The sequence below is a fragment of the Mus caroli genome, unplaced genomic scaffold (genome assembly GCF_978045245.1).
Source record: "Mus caroli unplaced genomic scaffold, Mus_caroli_1 scaffold_1, whole genome shotgun sequence".
Lineage (NCBI taxonomy): Eukaryota > Metazoa > Chordata > Mammalia > Rodentia > Muridae > Mus > Mus caroli.
The window spans coordinates 171,846,349-171,866,557 of record NW_028227256.1 but is presented as its reverse complement, the minus strand read 5'-3'; the positions used below and the strand labels follow the sequence as shown (position 1 = coordinate 171,866,557).

Genomic DNA, 20,209 nt, shown 5'->3' with positions numbered 1-20,209 from the left:
GAATCACAAAGGCACTTCCTGTTTGTTACTATCTTTCACCTGCTGCTTCCAGAAGTTGATTATAAACTCCCAAATTCTGGGCTGGCAGTTGTGGTTAAATCCCAGAACCACAAATCTCCAATCCAAAACCTCAGAACCACACGTCTCTGACTTCTGAAGGGTTTGGTGCTTGTAAATCCTGGATGTGTTAGACTATTTCCTAGGCCTTGAGTACTTTATTGCAATAAAAACTCCAACTCAGCTGTCCATGACTCCTATCTGAGTAGAGCAGAAGAACCTTGGTCAAGGAGTTTTAACACCTTGATCTGGGTACACCATGTATGTGAGTTTTGTGTCTGGTGGCCAGTGTATATATGATTGCTACAAAAGTCAAAAGGTTAGGACTTTCTTATTTAGTGAGATTCAACAGAAAAGAATGTGAGCCTGACTAAGCTGTGATTTTTTTTTTCCCATAGTGACCACAGTGTTTAAGGGAAGCTAAGAGGTTTCCCAGGCCGGGAAATTGAAAGCTATGAACAAAACTGGGAGGAGGCCTGGCTATTTCAGCACTCCTCACCCGAGGGAGACAGCACAGTGAGAGACACCTAGTGCTATAGTGAAACAACTCTGAGAGTATCCTAACCACGGGTGTCTTCGTTTATACCCCATTTTTCACTTTCTCAGTTTCTGAATTATCTGCCTACCTGCTCAAACCAAGCAGGCCACTTCTGTTGCTGAAGATCTCAGCACCTGTACATCGCTGCCGAAATTCCAGGGAGGTGAGTCCTGTCTGTTTCTTAAATATATGATCATATCTATCTGTGGAATATAAAGGGACGTAGAAAAAAAATCAGTATTGGAGTTGGGGGGCGGGGCGGCGGCCAGGGCTGGTACCAGCTGCACTCACAGCATTGAACCTGCTGTAGCCGGTTTCAGATGCTTCACTAGGAAGACGGCAGATGACAGAATAAAGATGCCACCCCTATTCCTATAACTTTTCCTGAGTCAGTGTTTAACACAGGTCTTCAATTATCTTCACTAGAGAAGGCATGGGCGCAAGGTGTTTGTGGTGAATGACTGTGTAAAAAGACAAGACAGAAACAAGAAAAATGATAACTAAAATAATGTTAAATGAAAACCACACTTCAACATGAATATAGTATCCAGTTTTGTGAATATACAAAACTGAGATTTATACAAAACATGAAAACTCTCATTATCCTATAGAAGAAAATGTTCCAGTTTTGTGAATAAAGTTATTTAAATAGAGTGTCTTGACATTTTTATGTTTAGCTCTCCTCCTAGCTCCCTTCTGTATGAGATGTTAGAGACAATATTTGCCATACTCTTTTCTTCATTCCACTCTGGAGGTGAACTCTAGTGGGCTAAAGTTAAACTTGTTCACTGTTACTATTTTTTTCTCAAATGTTTCAAATTTTTTATCGTGCTTTGCCTAAATTTTCAGTAGTTGAGGTATGCATAAATTTGAAACCTTAGTCATGATTACTCAGTGTCATATTTGTTTAAATTTATGTTATTGCTTGTTATTATTATTGTTGTTTGAAAAATGATTTCATTATTGAATCCTGGTTTGCCTGGAAAGTGGTGCATAGCTGAGGCCAGTCTCAAACTTATACTCTCTGCCTCTGCCTCTGCCTCTGCAGTCTTTGAATCATAGACATCCACTACCATGTCCCTGTTAAATGTCTATGATTAATTTTGTATTTTACTACATAGTACTATTTACTGTCATGGGAGTAATGTAGTTATAAAACTAAAATCTGTTATAATTTGGTAATTATATAATTAAAATGGTTTCACTTTTCTTGGGTTGAAATCTTTCACTACTAAGCAGTAAGCCTCCAGGTTTTATGATGATTTCTTGGGTGGTCCTTAGCTATATTAATGGAGGATTTTGGTGTCTTTAAATTACTCTTTCAGCATCAAATTTTTCTAATATTTTTGAAATCCATCAAATAGTATTTTGTCAGCAATCCCAAGGTATTCTTTTTTTTCTAAACCACTTTCAAAATTGTCTCATTTTGTGCTTTTGTTTTGTTTTGATCTGTTTTATTTTTGTTTTTTTTTTTTTGACAAGGTCTCACACTATGTAACATTGCTCGGCTTAGAACTGACTATGTCGACCAGGATGGCCTCAAATTTAGAGATTTCTAGCAATCCCTGCCTTCTAAATGCTATATACTTTTATATTTTTATTTTAAAAGAGTTATTATTTTTTCTAGCTTATAGACCTTTATAAGGCATACTATAAAATCAATGTGCACATATAATGGGTAGTCTAGTCCAAGTAACAAGCATTTCCATGTCTTCAAAAATCACTAATTGTATGTGTTAGAATTTCATATTATGGGATGAGACTTACGGTGTGTTTTGATGTCCTTTATTAAACTTCTTCATATTTCCCCTGTCGCTGCCTCTTCCTCATCTCTATTGACCACTCTTCTATTTCATTCTGCAAAGTTATTTTTGTAAATAACTGAAACATGATGTATTTGTCTCCCTTTATCTGCCATGTTTTACTGAACATATTTATCTCCAGTTTCGTTCAAACTCATTCAAACTCCAAATGGCAGAAATTCATTGCTGTGAATGGCTAATGAATACTTGATGTGTGTTTTGTAGGGGAGTGAGCAGTTATATACTAATCTCAGTATGTATGTGGAAATCACAGAACAAATTTGGGAAGTTGTTTCTTTATAAAAGTTTCAGGGATCTAATCTCAGGCTATAAGGCTTGCACAGCAGATACTTCTCCCTGACCTCTTAATGTCTACTTTCCATGCAACTGTATTGTTTTGTTTTGTTTTATTTTGTTTTGTTTGTTTTCATTTTTGTAATAGGGTCTCACAATCAAGAATGGGCGTGTGTTCCTGATCCTTCTCTCTCTACTTCCCCAATAGTGGACTTTCATCCATGTACCATGCTACCTGGGTTCTCATTTTCTTTATAACTCATCCAATAAAAGATATTTAGCTTTATTCTGTGTTTCAGCTATTGTGATTAATAATACAACAAATATGCAAGTGTAATTGTTTTCTGTGTATAGCTGTTTCATCTCTATTGGTTATATAACTAGTTTTTGAAAGGAGTGGAACACACTGGTTGTTCTTTTTGTATTTAAAGGATTTCTATATTGTTTTCTATCATGTGTTCATCCAACAGTGGGTTACATTTCCTGTTTCTCTGAATTCTTTTTAGAATTTATTTCTTCTCTGTTTAATAATAAACATTGATGTGCATATAACATTATATATCACTATAGCTTTTATTTAAATATTTATATAATTTTATGCAACTTACTCTGAAGATTTGAAAAACTGAACCATTTTTGAAGAATGTATGTTTAGTAATTTTAAATTTTTCTTTATTCCTAACCATTTAATCCAGGTTTAAAGTAAAAAAATCAAATCACTTTGTAACTTACACCAACTCCCCAATATCTTCCCTCAACACATTCCCCCCATCCAATCTCAAATCTTCTTTTGTGTATGTATGTGTAAGATAATCCACTACACATTTGGTACAAGGAGTCAGGATCTGACAGACAGTCAACAAGGGAAAGGTTCAGGTACCTAAAAGGAAGAGAAGAGAAGCCACAAGCCAACACTCCCAAGTTCTGGCACAGAGGCATATCTTCAGACAACTATTCATCGCAACTACCCTTGACCCAACTCAGCTATCATTATTAATAACAAAGATCATTTTAAAGGTTTTTCTAGTAAGGTAATTGTTTTCCAATATTCCTTGTAACATAAACAGCTACTATGATGCTCTCTTTCTGTGAACATACCTATGTGCAGTATTTCCACATAGCTCATTCATTCCCATAATCATGTCTTTTTTTTTTTAATTTCTGAATACATGTACAATATATGCGAACTTTTTCTTCTAGTATAACCAACAACTTGAAAGATGGAGAATGAATATAAGAGACTTGTTCTGCTGGAAGGACTTGAATGTATCAATAAGCATCAATTCAGCTTATTTAAGTCATTGATGGCCAGTGATTTAAGACTGGAAGAAGACAACCAAGAGAAATATACCACGTTTCAGATTGCTAACATGATGGCAAAGAAATTTCCAGCTGATGCTGGATTGGGCAAACTGATCAACTTTTGTGAACGTGTACCAACTCTTAAAAAACGTGCTGAAATTCTTAAAAAAGAGAGATCAGAAGGTAACATGGAACAAACAACCCCTATCCCACCCGTGTCTTACTGTCTCTACTCCCTTCATAACCTTGAAGTCCACACATAGCTGTCATATCTCCGGTTTACACCTCAAAGACCATGGCCATATTGGTCATTTGGATTGGCTGCTGAGGACGTTCATCTTCCAGTGGTTGCTTATAATTTATGGAGCATATTTGATGCATGCATTAAAGACAAAAATAGAAGTTGATCAAAGATTGGGGTTCCAGATGTAACATAGATGTTCAAAAGTAATAAATCCCAAATACAAAATTATGTTATATTTAAATATATATATTAAAAAATCATCTCACCAGTTCTATTAAGAATACTAATCTATTTATCCTCTGTATTAACAAAAATAAGGATATATTTTGATTAAATATTGCCCTAAGAAGGCACGAGGCAGCACTGCCTTTCATAAAATTATTGAGTTGGGTAAAAAATTTTAGAAAGTTTTAATCACATTTTATAAGTTTATGTCAGATTTCCTTTTACTTGTATCTATTATTTGAGTGTATTATACACAAAACAAATTGATGTGATAAAATTTTGTATTTTAAGAGAATGTAGGAGAATGGGAATGAGGATAGCTTGGCTGAGGTACATGGGAATCACAAACATGAAGGGTTTTCTCATTTTATATGGGAAAGGTAAGGAAAACTGACTAATGGGAAATGGTATCAAATCTTGTGCCTTTGGTGCTATGTCACTAGAGTAAGCTATGGACTTAGCCTTGATATAAATGCAGCGAAGAGGAAATGGTAGAAATACTAGATGGTCTGTAGACCATCTATTTTGCTAAATGTGGGCTTTCTTTTTTATGCATTTGTTGTGATAAAAATAACCTCCTTATCCTAGTAACAGGAGAAACATCACTGGAAATAAATAGGCAAGAAGCAGGTCCTGCAACACCTACATCAACAAGCCACATGTTAGGTTCTGAAAGAGGCGAGACTTCCGAAACCCAGGAAGAGACTTCCACAGCTCAGGCGGGGACTTCTACAGCCCAGGTGAGCCTGAGGAACAGTGATGGCCTGGCAGTACAGACAGGCAGAGGTGATTTCTTTCCCCCCTGCTCAGTCTATAATGTACTTATTGCCTTATCAGTTTCTCTGCAAGCTTTTATTGAAGCTCAGAGGATAACTGATCAAGTAGCATTAATATGTGTTCACTCCTACTAGAAATCTCATGAACCTGAAAAGCAGGTAGAGCCATGGTTGTTGCCTATTTACACAAACCTAGTTTTCTAATTCAAATTCAATTATGTTCTACAATAGAAGTAATAATAGAAAAATCATTCATATAGCTTTTATTTTCCATTTGCTTGACAAAACCACTTATACACACATTTTTTGGACTATTAATGATAATATTTTAGACCTGACCAGAGGGTGGGTGCTACTCCTTCAAGTTCACAACATATTCAGGCATAATAAATCTACTACCTAATAATGAAGATGCACTCTGCTCAACTGATTAGACTCATTAACAGGGCAATGGATATAATTTCAGAAAAGGAAAGGTATGAGTGAAGAAAAGACTGAAGTGAAAAAGACCAAGGCATCTGGGAAAGCGGATCAGCCTCCCTGTTGTGAAGAATTCATAGCCACATGCCAGTCACCAATATCCCAGGTCTCATCTTCGGCTTCATCTAACATTCCTTTGGCTAAGGTACAAGCTTTCTGTTCCCCTTTCATTTCTTCAATCCAAATACCAGGAACAGGTCTTGAAATTCTGACCATGTCCCCCACTTCTCCCTGAGATTTAATTATCAAACATACACAGAGGCTGGATGTGATATAGATCATCATAAAAACAGAAACAGAAACAAAAACAAAAAATATGTAATACAGATATAGAATTTGCTGACTCATAACCTTTCATTTAGATGGAATGCTTAATGAACTTGTTACCTCTGTCAATGAGGAGTTTGTCTGCTTGTTTTGATACAAGGTAAGAAGAGGAAAGCAAAGAGTCAGAAGCAATGGACTCCATTTCTCCTCTCTTGTACTCCCACATATATTTCTTTTATATGACTAACCTGTTAACTTTTTTATAATACATATTAGGGTACTCACTTCTTCAGAACACTTAACACATTGTACAGCAATTCCATCTTAAAGGAATGTAAGTGTGTAAACCCATCTATCCTCTGAATTCAAGTGTTGGTATCTTGCTCTAGCCTTAATAAATCCCTCCAGAACTCCTATCCATGCTGGGTTGGAAATCGATAATGCTTAGCTAAATAATATACTCTTGTATTATTACCAGTTATGACACAGAACCAATGTTTGTTTTCCACTTTGCTGTGTATTTTTTAAGACCACGATTTTCCTATTTTTCCTATAGATACGTATAACCTGATATTTCTTTGAATGCCAGAAATATGAAAGGACCATCATATCTAAGGAGGATAGATGAAGGTTGTCTTGTCCAGTTTAGGCTCTGATAGATATCTGGTGAGGCTTAGAGATCACAAAACAAAGAAGTAATACAGCTGAAATCAGAGTAACTAAGAACTTTTGATTGAGATTAAGGCCCATCTCAAGAGATGGAACCCATACCAGACACTGCTAAAGGGGTCAGGAATCTGAGACTAAAAAGGTCATGTGCCTAGGAGAAAACCTACAACTATTATTCTACTAAAGGAGCATGGCAATAAAATGAATCCTAATGATATGTTGCTATACCTATAGAGCCGTACCTCACTCACCTCTCATCAAAGATGATTCTTGCCATAAGTGGCAATTGACACAGAGACCCACAACTAGCTTATGTGCATACAGTGAGAGATTTTAGAGCAGTCATTCTTCAATGGTATATCTTTATCAAATCTGTCTCCTCAAGACCCAGGGATCTACATGAAAGGGAAGGATGATTCCAAGGGAATAGTTATTCTTTGTATGTTTTCATATTTCTTATAATTGTGTAGAATAAGCTCTAGTGTAACATGTTACAATAGTTACTAGTCTCTTACTTGTTTTTCCAATTTTACATACCAGGACTGTCTTTCCAAGTCCCTAAACTAAATTAATATAAAATTCAAGGACTACATCATTATTTGTGTTTCTCTATTGATTGATTAACCACTACCTCAAACTCAATTTCTCCTTCAGTGAATATCCTTGAACTGTGTGCCTTAATGCCCATTTTGTAGTTTTCATGATAGCCCACTAATTTTTTCTATACATATCATATACATTCCTTTCAATTTGAATCAAGTCATTGCTATTTCTTTACATATATATATATATATATATATATATATATATATATATATAATCACCACCACTAACTGTATTGCTTTTTTATGTTATACTAATTGGTTGCACCGATCAAAAAATTAGATGCAATTATACACAAATTATTCTTAAGTGATGACTGTGTTGCATGCTAGATCAGACTATTTACATCTCCTTCAGTTTGTGGAGACAGCAATACTATCTCTATATACTCAAAATCTACGAAGTTCATAGATTTTCATTCCTTTGCATGTGGTCTTATAGGTAGACAATCTTCTCTCCATTAAAATACTCCATTGAAATCCAGGAAGCTCAGGCCACTATACAGAAAAGAGATCAGATCCTACCAATATCTCCCAGGTTCCAGAAATCATTGCTGTTGAGGAATGTTACTATCCATGTTTAAGCACATGACTCTAACCAAAGTAAATCTACTTGAGCCTACTTAAAAGAAGGGGCTGTGAGCCAGCTAGTATTTTTGATCATTTAATAATAGAAGATTGTTATATCTTGTGGAGATATATTGTGATTTGTATCCTCAAAATTACCCACAGTGAGTTCAGTGGTAACTAAAGACCTGTGACACCTTTATGGTATATGATAATTATTCTCTATATTCAACAACATTTAATTTTCCACTTTTATCTGCTTTGGCCATATTGTAAAGATTGTGTTTGAGTTAATTATATTTTCACTTAAGCATGTCATAAAATTGCTCTCAACAGCATGTGCTCTGTTAATGTTCAACACTTTTCTTCATGTTAGAAAATAACTATTCTTTCCAGTGAATGTGTTTAAATGTCAGTGGATGGAGCCCCATGCTTTAATTCATTGGCCGTTTGGTCAACTAAAGAATTCCTGTTTAGCTTATCTTCAGTTTTACAAATTCATAAAAATTGTTAGGAACAATGTTGAGATTGAGATTTGTCTCATGTAAAGGTTAATTTGTATTTCTGCTAAACTCATACGTTTATATCCCTGTATTTGTTCAACACAGAACCAAAAACCACAACCCCAAAATCAGAACATTCCCAGAGGTGCTGTTCTCCATTCAGAACCCCTGACAGTGATGGTGCTCTCTGCAACAGACCCATTTGAATATGAATCACCAGAACATGAAGTAAAGAACATGTTTCATGCTACAGTGGCTTCAGTGAGCCAGTATTTCCATGTGAAAGTTTTCAACATCGACTTGAAAGAGAAGTTCACAAAAAATAATTTTATCACCATATCCAATTACTTTGAGAGCAAAGGCATCCTGGAGATCAATGAGACTTCCTCTGTGTTAGAGGCTGCTCCTGAACAAATGATTGAAGTGCCCAACAGTATTACCAGAAATGCAAATGCCAGTCCTAAGATCTGTGATATTCAAAAGGGTACTTCTGGAGCAGTGTTCTATGGAGTGTTTACATTACACAAGGTAAGGTGTGAAAACTTGTCTTTTAACCTTCTACATCAAACCTGGAAACAAATAATGTCCATAATAATTTTCCATTTAGTGTTTAATGGCAGTATTGCAACACAAGACTCTACCTTGTCTAGGGATAAAAAGAGAAATCATCAAACAGATTAGGGAATAAGATTGGGTGATCTCTTAAAACTCAACTCCCTAAGATAGATCTGAGAGAACTCTCTGGAAATGAATTACATGATACTTCCTTTTACTACTTACAAATACCTACTCTCAGCCACAGTGAGCAGGAATGTGACAAGGCACAGGTTGGTGTCATGCTAACAGTTTGTATTTGAAGCTCTATGCAAATATACAACACTTATTCATTTCTTCATTTTGTCAGCTTTATGGTTCCTTAGTCTGTCTTTTTTAAAACTCCTTGTGGGGGACTTTTGGGATAGCATTGGAAATGTAAATGAAATAAATACCTAATAAAATAAAAAATAATAAAATTTTAAAAAATGGAAAAAAAATCCATTGTTTTATAGCACACTCTTCAGAGACTATGAATATGAACATAGTTGAAAATTTTATGGGTTATAGCTTGAGTAATGTTCAATACAGTATAAATTGGAGACTGTTTCAAAAATTACCTGAACAAGTGTGGATATTGATTGTGACAACTTTGTAGTCATAAGTACATTAGATGGATAAGTGCATCCTCTTAAACTCATAACCATTCAATAAAACGAATTGACTATCTCTACATATAGCAGGTTTAATCATTTAAACTTGATCAATTAATGTATTATTTTTGATTAGCTTGGCAACTGACAACTATTAAATGAAATGACATTTTGAAGCCAAATCAATATACTTTTCTAGATTCACTAGATTTATAAATTTACTAGATATATACAGACATCTCATTTGTGCATCAATGGCAAAATTCAGGCTTTCAGAATTCAGATAAAAACTGATAACCTTGGTGAACTCAACAAATGTCCTAAAAACTTTATAGGTTTATTTCTTTTTAGTCTGTCATTTTTTAAATTCCTTTTTAAAACCTCCATTGCTTTATAGCATACTATTTACAGACTATGCATATGAACACAGTTGAAAAGATTATGATTAATAGCTTGAGTAATTGGGGACATTGGCTTAATTGGACATGATATTGTAGAAAGGTAGGAAGAGGATCTAAGTGACTAAGTTATTGGAATCTTAACCAGTTTTGAAGATTCCCTGTAACCTATTGAATGAACGAACATAAGGAACAAATGTCAATTCATCCCTTTACAAGCAGAAGATAGAAAGAAGGCTGCTCAAAGTTCCGATTCCCGTAACCTCAAGTAATTTACTGGGAATCCAGGCTGTTGAGGAATAAGAAGCAGTGGAAAACAGGAAGAACATTTATTGTCCTAGCACTTCCAGGAAGAAATCTCCAAATCAAGAAAGCAAATCATTACAGTTCTAGAGAACTGGCATGAGGAGACTGCTCCCAGCTTGCTAGCTGTGAGGAAACCTGGGACCTTTGTCACCCTCAGCAGACTGAGAGAGGAGGCATACTTTCTCAAGGAGGGAATCCTGCTGTTCTGCCTAGTAACCGCAATCCTGAGGAAATGGCCTTGTTTTTCCTTCTCTCATGAGAAAGTAACTGTGTTTATAGTTTAATTAGACATCACATCTCAGAGGTGGACTGCAGGCAGAAGTCTCAGGCTGCAAGGAGTTTTGGGTCACTTTATAGGAAGATAAGCTATTGATAGGAAAACAGCATCTGGTGTGAAACTGGAAACTGTGGGAAAATCTTTCTTCTGCTTTGCCTTTAAAAGAAGTTGAAACTTTGAGTAACTGTGCATTAGCTGATTTGATTGTATACCAGCTATGTCCTCATTAATGATGCTCTACCCTTGGGATACAAACACACTAGATGTTGCCAATAGTAATAAAACTTCCTGGGTAAGACTTCACTGAATATACTTGTTTGCCTATGTCTATAACAGGCTTCATATTTTCCTATTATTTTTTCTAGTAAATGATCTTTTTGAATGTATAAAGTGAATGTAGATAAGATAACTTTTAGAAAATGAATGTTAATTTTACTTTTCCAGAAAAATGTGAAAACACAGAACACAATCTATGAAATAAAAGATGGTTCAGGAAGTATAGAAGTTGTGGGGAATGGACAATGGCACAACATCAACTGTAAGGAAGGAGATAAACTCCACCTCTTCTGCTTTAACCTGAAAAGAGAAAGCAGACAACCAAAGTTAGTGAGTGGAAACCACAGTTTCATCAAGGTAGGATGTAGACAGCAAATGGATTCGCCAAAAAAGAACTTGACTTTTGCCTTAAGATTTTGAACATGAAGTGTTTAATATGTTACATAGACAATTCTGTGTCTGGAGAAACAAATTCAGATGATGCCCTTATACTCATTTCTAAGGGGAAGAGTTTTATAAACGGATATTGGAGAAATAATCCAAAACTTTTCTATATTTGCTAAATAACAAGAAGTATGAAGAAGTTAGAATGACATGGAAATAGATTTCCATGTGATTAAGAGCAAGGATGTTGAATAAGTCAAATATGCTTTGAACGTCAGCTTTAATCATTAGGAGTTGGCTGATCCTGTGGAAAGTTGAACATTAAATCTCAACATTAAGAGGGGAAATGACTGTCTGTTCGTAAGTCATAATGGTCTCTAGCTCATCATGAGAAATTTGTGGTTCTATTTTCTTACTCTGTGAAGACATGAAACAGAGAGAGAGAGAGAGAGAGAGAGAGAGAGAGAGAGAGAGAGAGAGAGAGAGTTAGTTAGAGAGGTGCTAAGAAATATAAATGGTTTGAAAATATAAGAAAGTTTACATTACCACTATTAATTCAACTACATAAGGAAGAGAAAGAATTTGAGAACATGAGGCCAAAGGTTTGCTTAAAAGGTCAGAGAAATGTTGCATTGTCAAAATAAGGAAATGGATTATTCATTGTCAAATAGGTAAATGTTGAAAGGTTTTATGAGGATAAAGGCTTAAACATTTTGACACAATAGTAAAAAGAATTTTGTACCTGTCTTGAAAATTTGTCTTACAGAGAAACATTTGGAGGCAGAAATATTAGTTATACACAACTATCAGTTATTATATGTAATGTATTATATATTAATATTATATGTTGAGGAACTTTGTAAACTGCTTATGAAATATTAGGCAGTGTGAAAATCAGCATAGATGTACACCATTAAAACTTGCAAAGACTATCACTTTGAAAACAAGGCAGCTACTTTACCAAGACATTAAAGAAGTTATTTCATAATTGTATTAAGTAGAGGAAAAATAAATTGCCCTTTGATCAATGGAGGTATCTACTGCTTAAGAATAAAAGGCCCCTGTGGTTTTATTACAGTTTGGGAATGGTAGTGAGAAATAAAATATGTTCAAAGAACATCGAAAACAATTGAGAGATAACATTATGAAACTGGATAAATGATGCTGATACTAAAACTGGGAAAGAAGAAAATGACCTATGGCGGGCAGAAATATGTTCAGATTGATGTTCATTCCCAGCTGCTTATAAGAAATTTAGTAAATATCTCTAAATCTTTATAGAGACTTAGAAATCTATAGAAATAGATCTGAAATAGAAACAAATTTTATGTGTATTTTTAAATTTAGGGATACTTGACAAATCTTGTACCTGTACTATATTTAAAAAGTGTATGATAGATGTTACATTTATACTAAGAGAAAACACCCACCAAATATGTACTATGATTTGGGACTTTAAACAGCAATAGAGATAGCATTTCCATTTCATAGATGTAACTTCAAATACTCAGAAATAGTTACTGACAAAGAAAATGAGTAGTGGAACTGAGATCCACCTAGGCTACTGTGTGGAGATACTTAGACAAGATGAATATGCAGATGAGTGAAGGCAGTTATAGATACCAAGATTGGGGAGCAATAGCTAGAGGTAAAGTGTACTCCAAAGTAAGATAAACAAATGGAGCACCTAAGATACTTTGAAAGCTGCATGAAACCCAATTATAGAACATTTAAAAGAAGAAGGGAGTCAGTGTCAACATAGTTCATGACAGACATAATTATCAAGGGGCTCTTGTGAAATAAATACGTTGAAATATAAGAATTGGCTTTAACACAATATATACCCTAGATACAGCAGTCCAGATACAAATGCTGCTGCATTTTGACACAGGGACATATGCATTAGTTGCTCTATTTTCAAGATTCATCAATGCAAGAATACATCAGTTCCCACTGTACCTAATAACTCATCCTAATAGAAAACCAAAGCTTGTAGTTTTGCTTTGGTATTTTGTTTTCCTTGTTTGTTGTTGTATTTTGTTTTTCTTTAAAGATTTATTTATTTATTTTATATATTAACTAGTACACTGTCACTGTCTTCAGACACTGCAGAAGAGGGTATCAGATCTTATTACAGATGGTTGTGAGCCAGCATGTGGTTGCTGGGAATTGAACTCAGGACCTCTAGAAGAGCAGTCAGTGTTCATAACTACTGAGCCATTTCTCCAGCCCTGTTTTGTTGTCTTTGTTTTTGTTTGTTTGTTTGTTTTTTGTTTTGTGGGTTTTTTGTAGTCTAATCAATGCTTCAAACAAGATAAATCAATCCTTTTTCTTTTTGTTATAATTCCTCTCACCATATCTGGGAACGAGTTAAACTACCCAAATAAATTCAAGTTAACTCAAGTTAATTGAAAAGATCTATCTCTTCAAGGGCTACATAATCAGAAATGGGTGGCTCAAAATAAGGCAATACAATGAAGGAGATAAAGCAAAGAGGATCAACAGCCTTTCAGAAGGCAAAATATTTTATATGGCCCTTGAGTGGAATAGGCAAGGATGGGTGACTGGAGAAAAATAAGCAGTGCTTTATCTCAATTGCCTGGATCTTATTGAATCTCTCTCCCTATCTATTTTAAGGTCACCAAGGCTGGGAAAAAAAAAGAAGCATCAACTGTCCAGTCAAGCACAAAAAATGAAGAAGAAAATGATTACCCAAAAGTTGGAATTAAGGTAGAGATGCCAAAATAGAAATGTCACGTCTAAATGACAGCTTTAGTAGTATATCCAACCATTGTTTAATCTTCATACCTGATTTCTGATTTTGTATTTTCATTTGAAAAAATTTCTTATTGTTCTGTTTTTCTACAAAAATAAAATTTGATTTCATTTCTCTACTGTAAAAATAATAAACATGTCTTTTCAAAGGGACATCATTATATAGTGCTGTGTGTCATTTGTTTAATTCGTAAGTGAACTGTTTGAAAGTGGTGGATGCTCTGTGGACAAATCTGTAAGAATGCATCAGATTTCATCATTTTTGAATTCCAGTTGGACTTTCAGAGTATAGTCTATTAAGATTCTCTCCCACTGTATGGTCTGTTTTATCTCCCCATTAATTGTTCTCTTTGCTATCCACAATTTCTATACCTTATGAGGTCCCATTAATCAATTGTTGATCTTAATTCTTAGATGGACTAAGTCCTATTCAAAAGATGTCTATTGTGAGGAACATTCTTGTTATCTTTTCTTTATTGAATATTTCTTTATTTACATTTCCAATGTTATTCCCTTTCCAGGTCCCCACCCCCAGACCCCCTATCCCATCCACTCTCCCCCTGGTTCTATGAGGGTGTTCCCCCAACCATCCACCCATTCTTGCCTCCTCTCCCTCAGATTCCCTACACTGGGGCATCAATCCTTCAGAAGATGAAGGGCCTCTTCTTCTATTGATACCAGACAAGCCATCCTCTGCTACATATGTGGCTAGAGGCATGGCTGCCTCCATTTGTACTATTTGATTGGTGGTTTAGTTGCTGGGAGCTCTTGTGGGCCTGGTTGCTTGATATTTTTGCTCTTCCTATGAGGTTGCTAACCCCTTCTGCTCCTTCAGTCCTTTCTCTAACTCCTCCATTGGGGACCCTGTTTCAGTCCAATGGTTGGCTTTGAGCATCCACCTCTGTATTTGTTAGGCTCTGGCAGAAACTCTCAGGAGACAGCTAAATCAGGCTCCTGTCAACATACACTTCTTGGTACCCACAATAGTATCTGTGATTGTTCACTATATATGGGAAGAAATCCCAGGTGGGGCAGTCTCTGGATGGCCTTTACTTCAGTCTCTGCTCCACACTTTGACTCTATATTTGCTCCTGTGAGTATTTTGTTTCCCCTTCTATGAAGGACTGAAGCATCCACACTTTGGTCTTCCTTCTTCTTGAGCTTCATATGGTCTGTGAATTTTATCTTGGGTAATCTGAGCTTTTGGGCAAATATCCACTTATTGTCTTCTTAAAAACACACGTTTACAAGTCCCTTCCTGACAGTGCAAGCACCAGGGCACCTAGGGCGCGGAGTCTAAGGACAACTCCAAGGCCCCACAGAACTCTCCATGGGATCTTAGGACCTCTGGTGAGTGGAACACAACTTCTTCCAGGAGGCAGGTTCGAACACCAGATATCTGGGCACCTTCCCTGCAAGAGGAGAGCTTGCCTGCAGAGAGTACTCAGACCATTGAAACTCAGGTAAGAGCTAGTCTCCCAGGTCTGCTGATAGAGGCTAACAGAGTCACCTGAGGAACAAGCTCTAACCAGAGACAACTATAACAACTAACTCCAGAGATTACCAGATGGCGAAAGGCAAACCTAAGAAACTTACTAACAGAAACCAAGATCACTCACCATCATCAGAACGCAGGACTCCCACCCCACCGACTCCTGAGCACCCCAACACACCCAAAAAGATAGACCCGGATTTAAAAGCATATCTCATGATGATGGTAGAGGACATAAAGAAGGACTTTAATAAGTCACTTAAAGAAATACAGGAGAACACAGCTAAATAGGTAGAAGACCTTAAAGAGGAAGCACAAAAATCCCTTAAAGAATTGTAGGAAAACAGGACCAAACAGGTGATGAAATAAAATAAAACCATCCAAGACCTAAAAAGGGAAGTAGACACAATAAAGAATACCCAAAGTGAGGCAACGCTGGAGATAGAAACCCTACGAAAGAAATCTGGAACCGTAGATACGAGCATCAGTAACAGAATACACGAGATGGAAGAGAGAATCTCAGGTGCAGAAGATTCCATAGAGAACATTGGCACAACAATCAAAGAAAATACAAAATGCAAAAAGATCCTAACTCAAAACATCCAGGAAATACAGGACACAATGAGAAGTCCAAACCTACAGATTATAGGAGTTGATGAGAATGAAGATTTTCAACTTAAAGGGCCAGCAGATATCTTCAACAAATTTATATAAGAAAACCTCCCAAACCTAAAGAATGACATGACCATGAACATACAAGAAGCCTACAGAACCCCAAATAGACTGGACCAGAAATGAAATTCCTCCCGACACATAATAATTACAACAAAAAATGCACTAAATAAAGATAGAATGTTAAAAGCAGTAAGGGAAAAAGGTCAAGTAACATATAAAGGCAGGCCTATCAAAATTACACCAGACCTATCACCAGAGACTATGAAAGCAAGAAGATCCTGGACAGATGTTATACAGACACTAAGAGAACACAAATGCAAGCCAAGGCTACTTACTATACCCAGCCAAACTTTCAATTACCATAGATGGAGAAACCAAAGTATTCCACAACAAAACCAAATTCACACATTATTTTTCCATGAATCCAGACCTTCAAAGGATAATAACAGAAAAGAAACCAATACAAGGACAGAAACCAAGTCCAATAAAAAGCAAGAAAGTAATCCTTCAACAAACAAAAAGAAGACAGCCACAAGAACAGAATACCAACTCTAACAACAAAAATGATAGGAAGCAGCAATTACTTTTCCTTAATATCTCTTAATATCAATGGACTCAATTCCCCAATAAAAAGATGTAGACTAACAGACTGGCTACACAAAACAGGACCCAACATTTTGCTGCTTACAGGAAACCCATCTCAGGGAAAAAGACAGACACTACCTCAGAGTGAAAGGCTGGAAAATAATTTTCCAAGCAAATGGTCTGAAGAAATAAGTTGCGTAGCCATTCTAATATCTAATAAAATCAACTTCCAACCCAGTTATCAAAAAAGACAAGGAGGGATACTTCATATTCATCAAAGGTAAAATCCTCCAGGAGGAACTCTCAATTCTGAATATCTATGCTCCAAATGCAAGGGCAGCCACATTCATTAAAGAAACTTTAGTAAAGCTCAAAGCACACAATGCACTTTACACAATAATAGTGGGAGACTTCAACACACCAATTTCATCAATGAACAGATCATGGAAACAGAAACTAAACAGGGACACAGTGAAACTAACAGTAGTTATGAAACAATTGGATTTAACAGATATCTACAGAACATTTTATCCTAAAACAAAAGGATATACCTTCTTCTCAGCACCTCATGGTACCTTCTCCAAAATTGACCACATAATTCTCACAAAAAGCCTCAACAAATACAAAAATATTGAAATTTTCCTATGCATCCTATCAGATCACCATGAACTAAGGCTGATCTTCAATAGCAACATAAATAATAGAAAGCCAACATTCACGTGGAAACTGAACAACACTCTTCTCAATGATACCTTGATCAAGGAAGGAATAAAGAAAGAAATTAAAAACTTTTAAGAGTTTAATGAAAAGGAAGCCACAACATACCCAAACTTATGGGACACAATGAAAGCATTTCTAAGAGGGACACTCATAGCTCTGAGTGCCTCTAAAAAGAAACTAGGGAGAGCTCACATTAGCAGTTTGACAACACACCTAAAAGCTCTAGAAAAAAAGGAAGCAAATTCACCCAAGAGGAGTAGATGGCAGAAAATAATCAAATTCATGGGTGAAATCAACCAAGTGGAAACAAGAAGAACTATTCAAAGAATCAACCAAATGAGGAGCTGGTTCTTTGAGAAAATCAATAAGATAGATAAACCCTTAGCCAGACTCACTAGAGGGCACAGGGATAGCATTCTAATTAACAAAATCAGAAATGAAAAGGAAGACATAACAACAGATCCTGAAGAATTCTAAACACCATCAGATCCTTCTACAAAAGGCTATACTCAACAAAACAGGAAAACCTGGAAGAAATGGACAAATTTCTAGACAGATACCAGGTACCAAAGTTAAATCAGGATCAAGTTAATGATCTAAACAGTCCCATATCCCCTAAAGAAATAGAAGTCATTAATAGTTTCCCAACCAAAAAGAGCCCAGGACCAGATGGGATAAGTGCAGAGTTCTATGAGACCTTCAAAGAACATCTAATCCCAGTTCTTCACAAACTATTCCACAAAATAGAAACTGAAGGTACTCTACTTAACTCATTCTATGAAGCCACAATTGCTCTGATACCTAAACCACAGAAAGACCCAACAAAGATAGAGAACTTCAGACCAATTTCCCTTATGAATATCGATGCAAAAATCCTCAATAAAATTCTCGCTAACTGAATCCAAGCACACATTAAAACAATCATCCATTCTGACCAAGTAGGTTTTATTCCAGGGATGCAGGGATGGTTTTATATACAGAAATCCATCAACCTAATTCATTATATAAACAAACTCAATGACAAAAACTACATGATCATCTCCTTAGACACAGAGAAAGCATTTGACAAAATCCAACACCCATTCATGATAAAAGGCTTGGAAAGATCAGGAATTCAAGGCCCATACCTAAACATGATAAAAGCAATCCACAGCAAACCAGTAGCCAACATCAAAGTAAATGGTGAGAAGCTGGAAGCAATCCCACTAAAATCAGGGACTAGACAAGCCTGCCCAATTTCTCCCTACCTATTCAACATTGTACTTGAAGTCCTAGCCAGAGAAATTTGACAAGAAATGGAGATCAAGGGGATACAAAGTGGAAAGGAAGAAGTCAAAATATCACTTTTTGCAGATGATAGTATAGTATATATAAGTGACCCTAAAAATTCCACCAGAGAACTCCTAAACCTGATAAACAGCTTCGGTGAAGAAGCTGGATATAAAATTAACTCAAACCAGCCAATGGCCTTTCTCTACACAGAAAATTAACAGGCTGAGCAAGAAATTAGGGAAACAACATCCTTCTCAATAGTCACAAATAATATAAAATACCTTGGCGTGAGTCTAACTAAGGAAGTGAAAGATCTGTATGATAAGAACTTCAAGTCTCTGAAGAAAGAAATTAAAGATCTCAGAAGATGGAAAGATCTCCCATGATCATGGATTGGTAGGATCAACATTGTAAAAATGGCTATCTTGCCAAAGGCAATCTACAGTTTCAATGCAATCCCCATCAAAATTGCAACTCAATTCTTCAATGAATTAGAAAGAGCAATCTGCAAATTCATCTGGAATAACAAAAAACCTAGGATAGCCAAAACTCTTCTCAAGGATAAAAGAACCTCTGGTGGAATCACCATGCCTGACCTAAAACTGTACTACAGAGCAATTGTGATAAAACCTGCATGGTACTGGTATAGCAACAGACAAGTAGACCAATGGAATAGAATTGAAGACCCAGAAATGAACCCACACACCTATGGTCACTTGATCTTTGACAAGGGAGCTAAAACCACCCAGTGGAAAAAAGACAGGATTTTCAACAAATGGTGCTGGGACAACTGGCATTTATCATGTAAAAGAATGCGAACTGATCCATTCCTATCTCCTTGTACTAAGGTCAAATCTAAGTGGATCAAGAAACTCCATATAAAACTAGAGATACTGAAACTTATAGAGGAGAAAGTAGGGAAAAGCCTCGAAGATATGGGTACAGGAGAAAAACTCCTGAATAGAACAGCAATGGCTTGTGCTGTAGATCGAGAATTGACAAATGGGACCTCATAAAACTGCAAAGCTTCTGCAAGGCAAAAGACACCGACAATGAGACAAAAAGGCCACCAACAGATTGGGAAAGGATCTTTACCTATCCTAAATTAGATAGGGGACTAATACCTAATTATATATAAAGAACTCAAGAAGGTGGATTCCAGAAAATCAAATAACCCCATTAAAAATGGGGCTCATAGCTAAACAAAGAATTCTTACCTGAGGAATAATGAATGGCTGAGAAGCACCTGAAAAAATGTTCAGCATCCTTAATCATCAGGGAAATGCAAATCAAAACAACCCTGAGATTCCATCTCACACCAGTCAGAATGGCTAATATCAAAAATTCAGGTGACAGCAGATGCTGGAGAGGATGTGGAGAAAGAGGAACACTCCTCCATTTTTGGTGGGATTGCAAGCTTGTACAACCACTCTGGAAATCAGTCTAGTGGTTCCTCAGAAAATTGGACATATTACTACCTTAGGATCCTGCAATACCTCTCCTGGGCATATATTCAGAAGATGTTCCAACTGATAA

The 20,209-nt window shown here is 36.1% G+C and overlaps 1 protein-coding gene across 1 annotated transcript in view; it reads left to right on the top strand.

The window, feature by feature from the left end:
* Positions 1-541: 541 nt before the first annotated feature.
* The window catches only part of LOC110298025 (interferon-activable protein 205-A-like), a 34,024-nt gene continuing 14,356 nt past the window's right edge, over positions 542-20,209 (top strand). The window contains 6 exon segments of the mRNA XM_021167072.3: positions 542-758; positions 3,892-4,176; positions 5,051-5,206; positions 5,673-5,863; positions 8,432-8,854; positions 10,939-11,127. Coding sequence (XP_021022731.1) covers positions 3,912-4,176; positions 5,051-5,206; positions 5,673-5,863; positions 8,432-8,854; positions 10,939-11,127 — 1,224 coding nt within the window. The 5' untranslated portion in view covers positions 542-758; positions 3,892-3,911.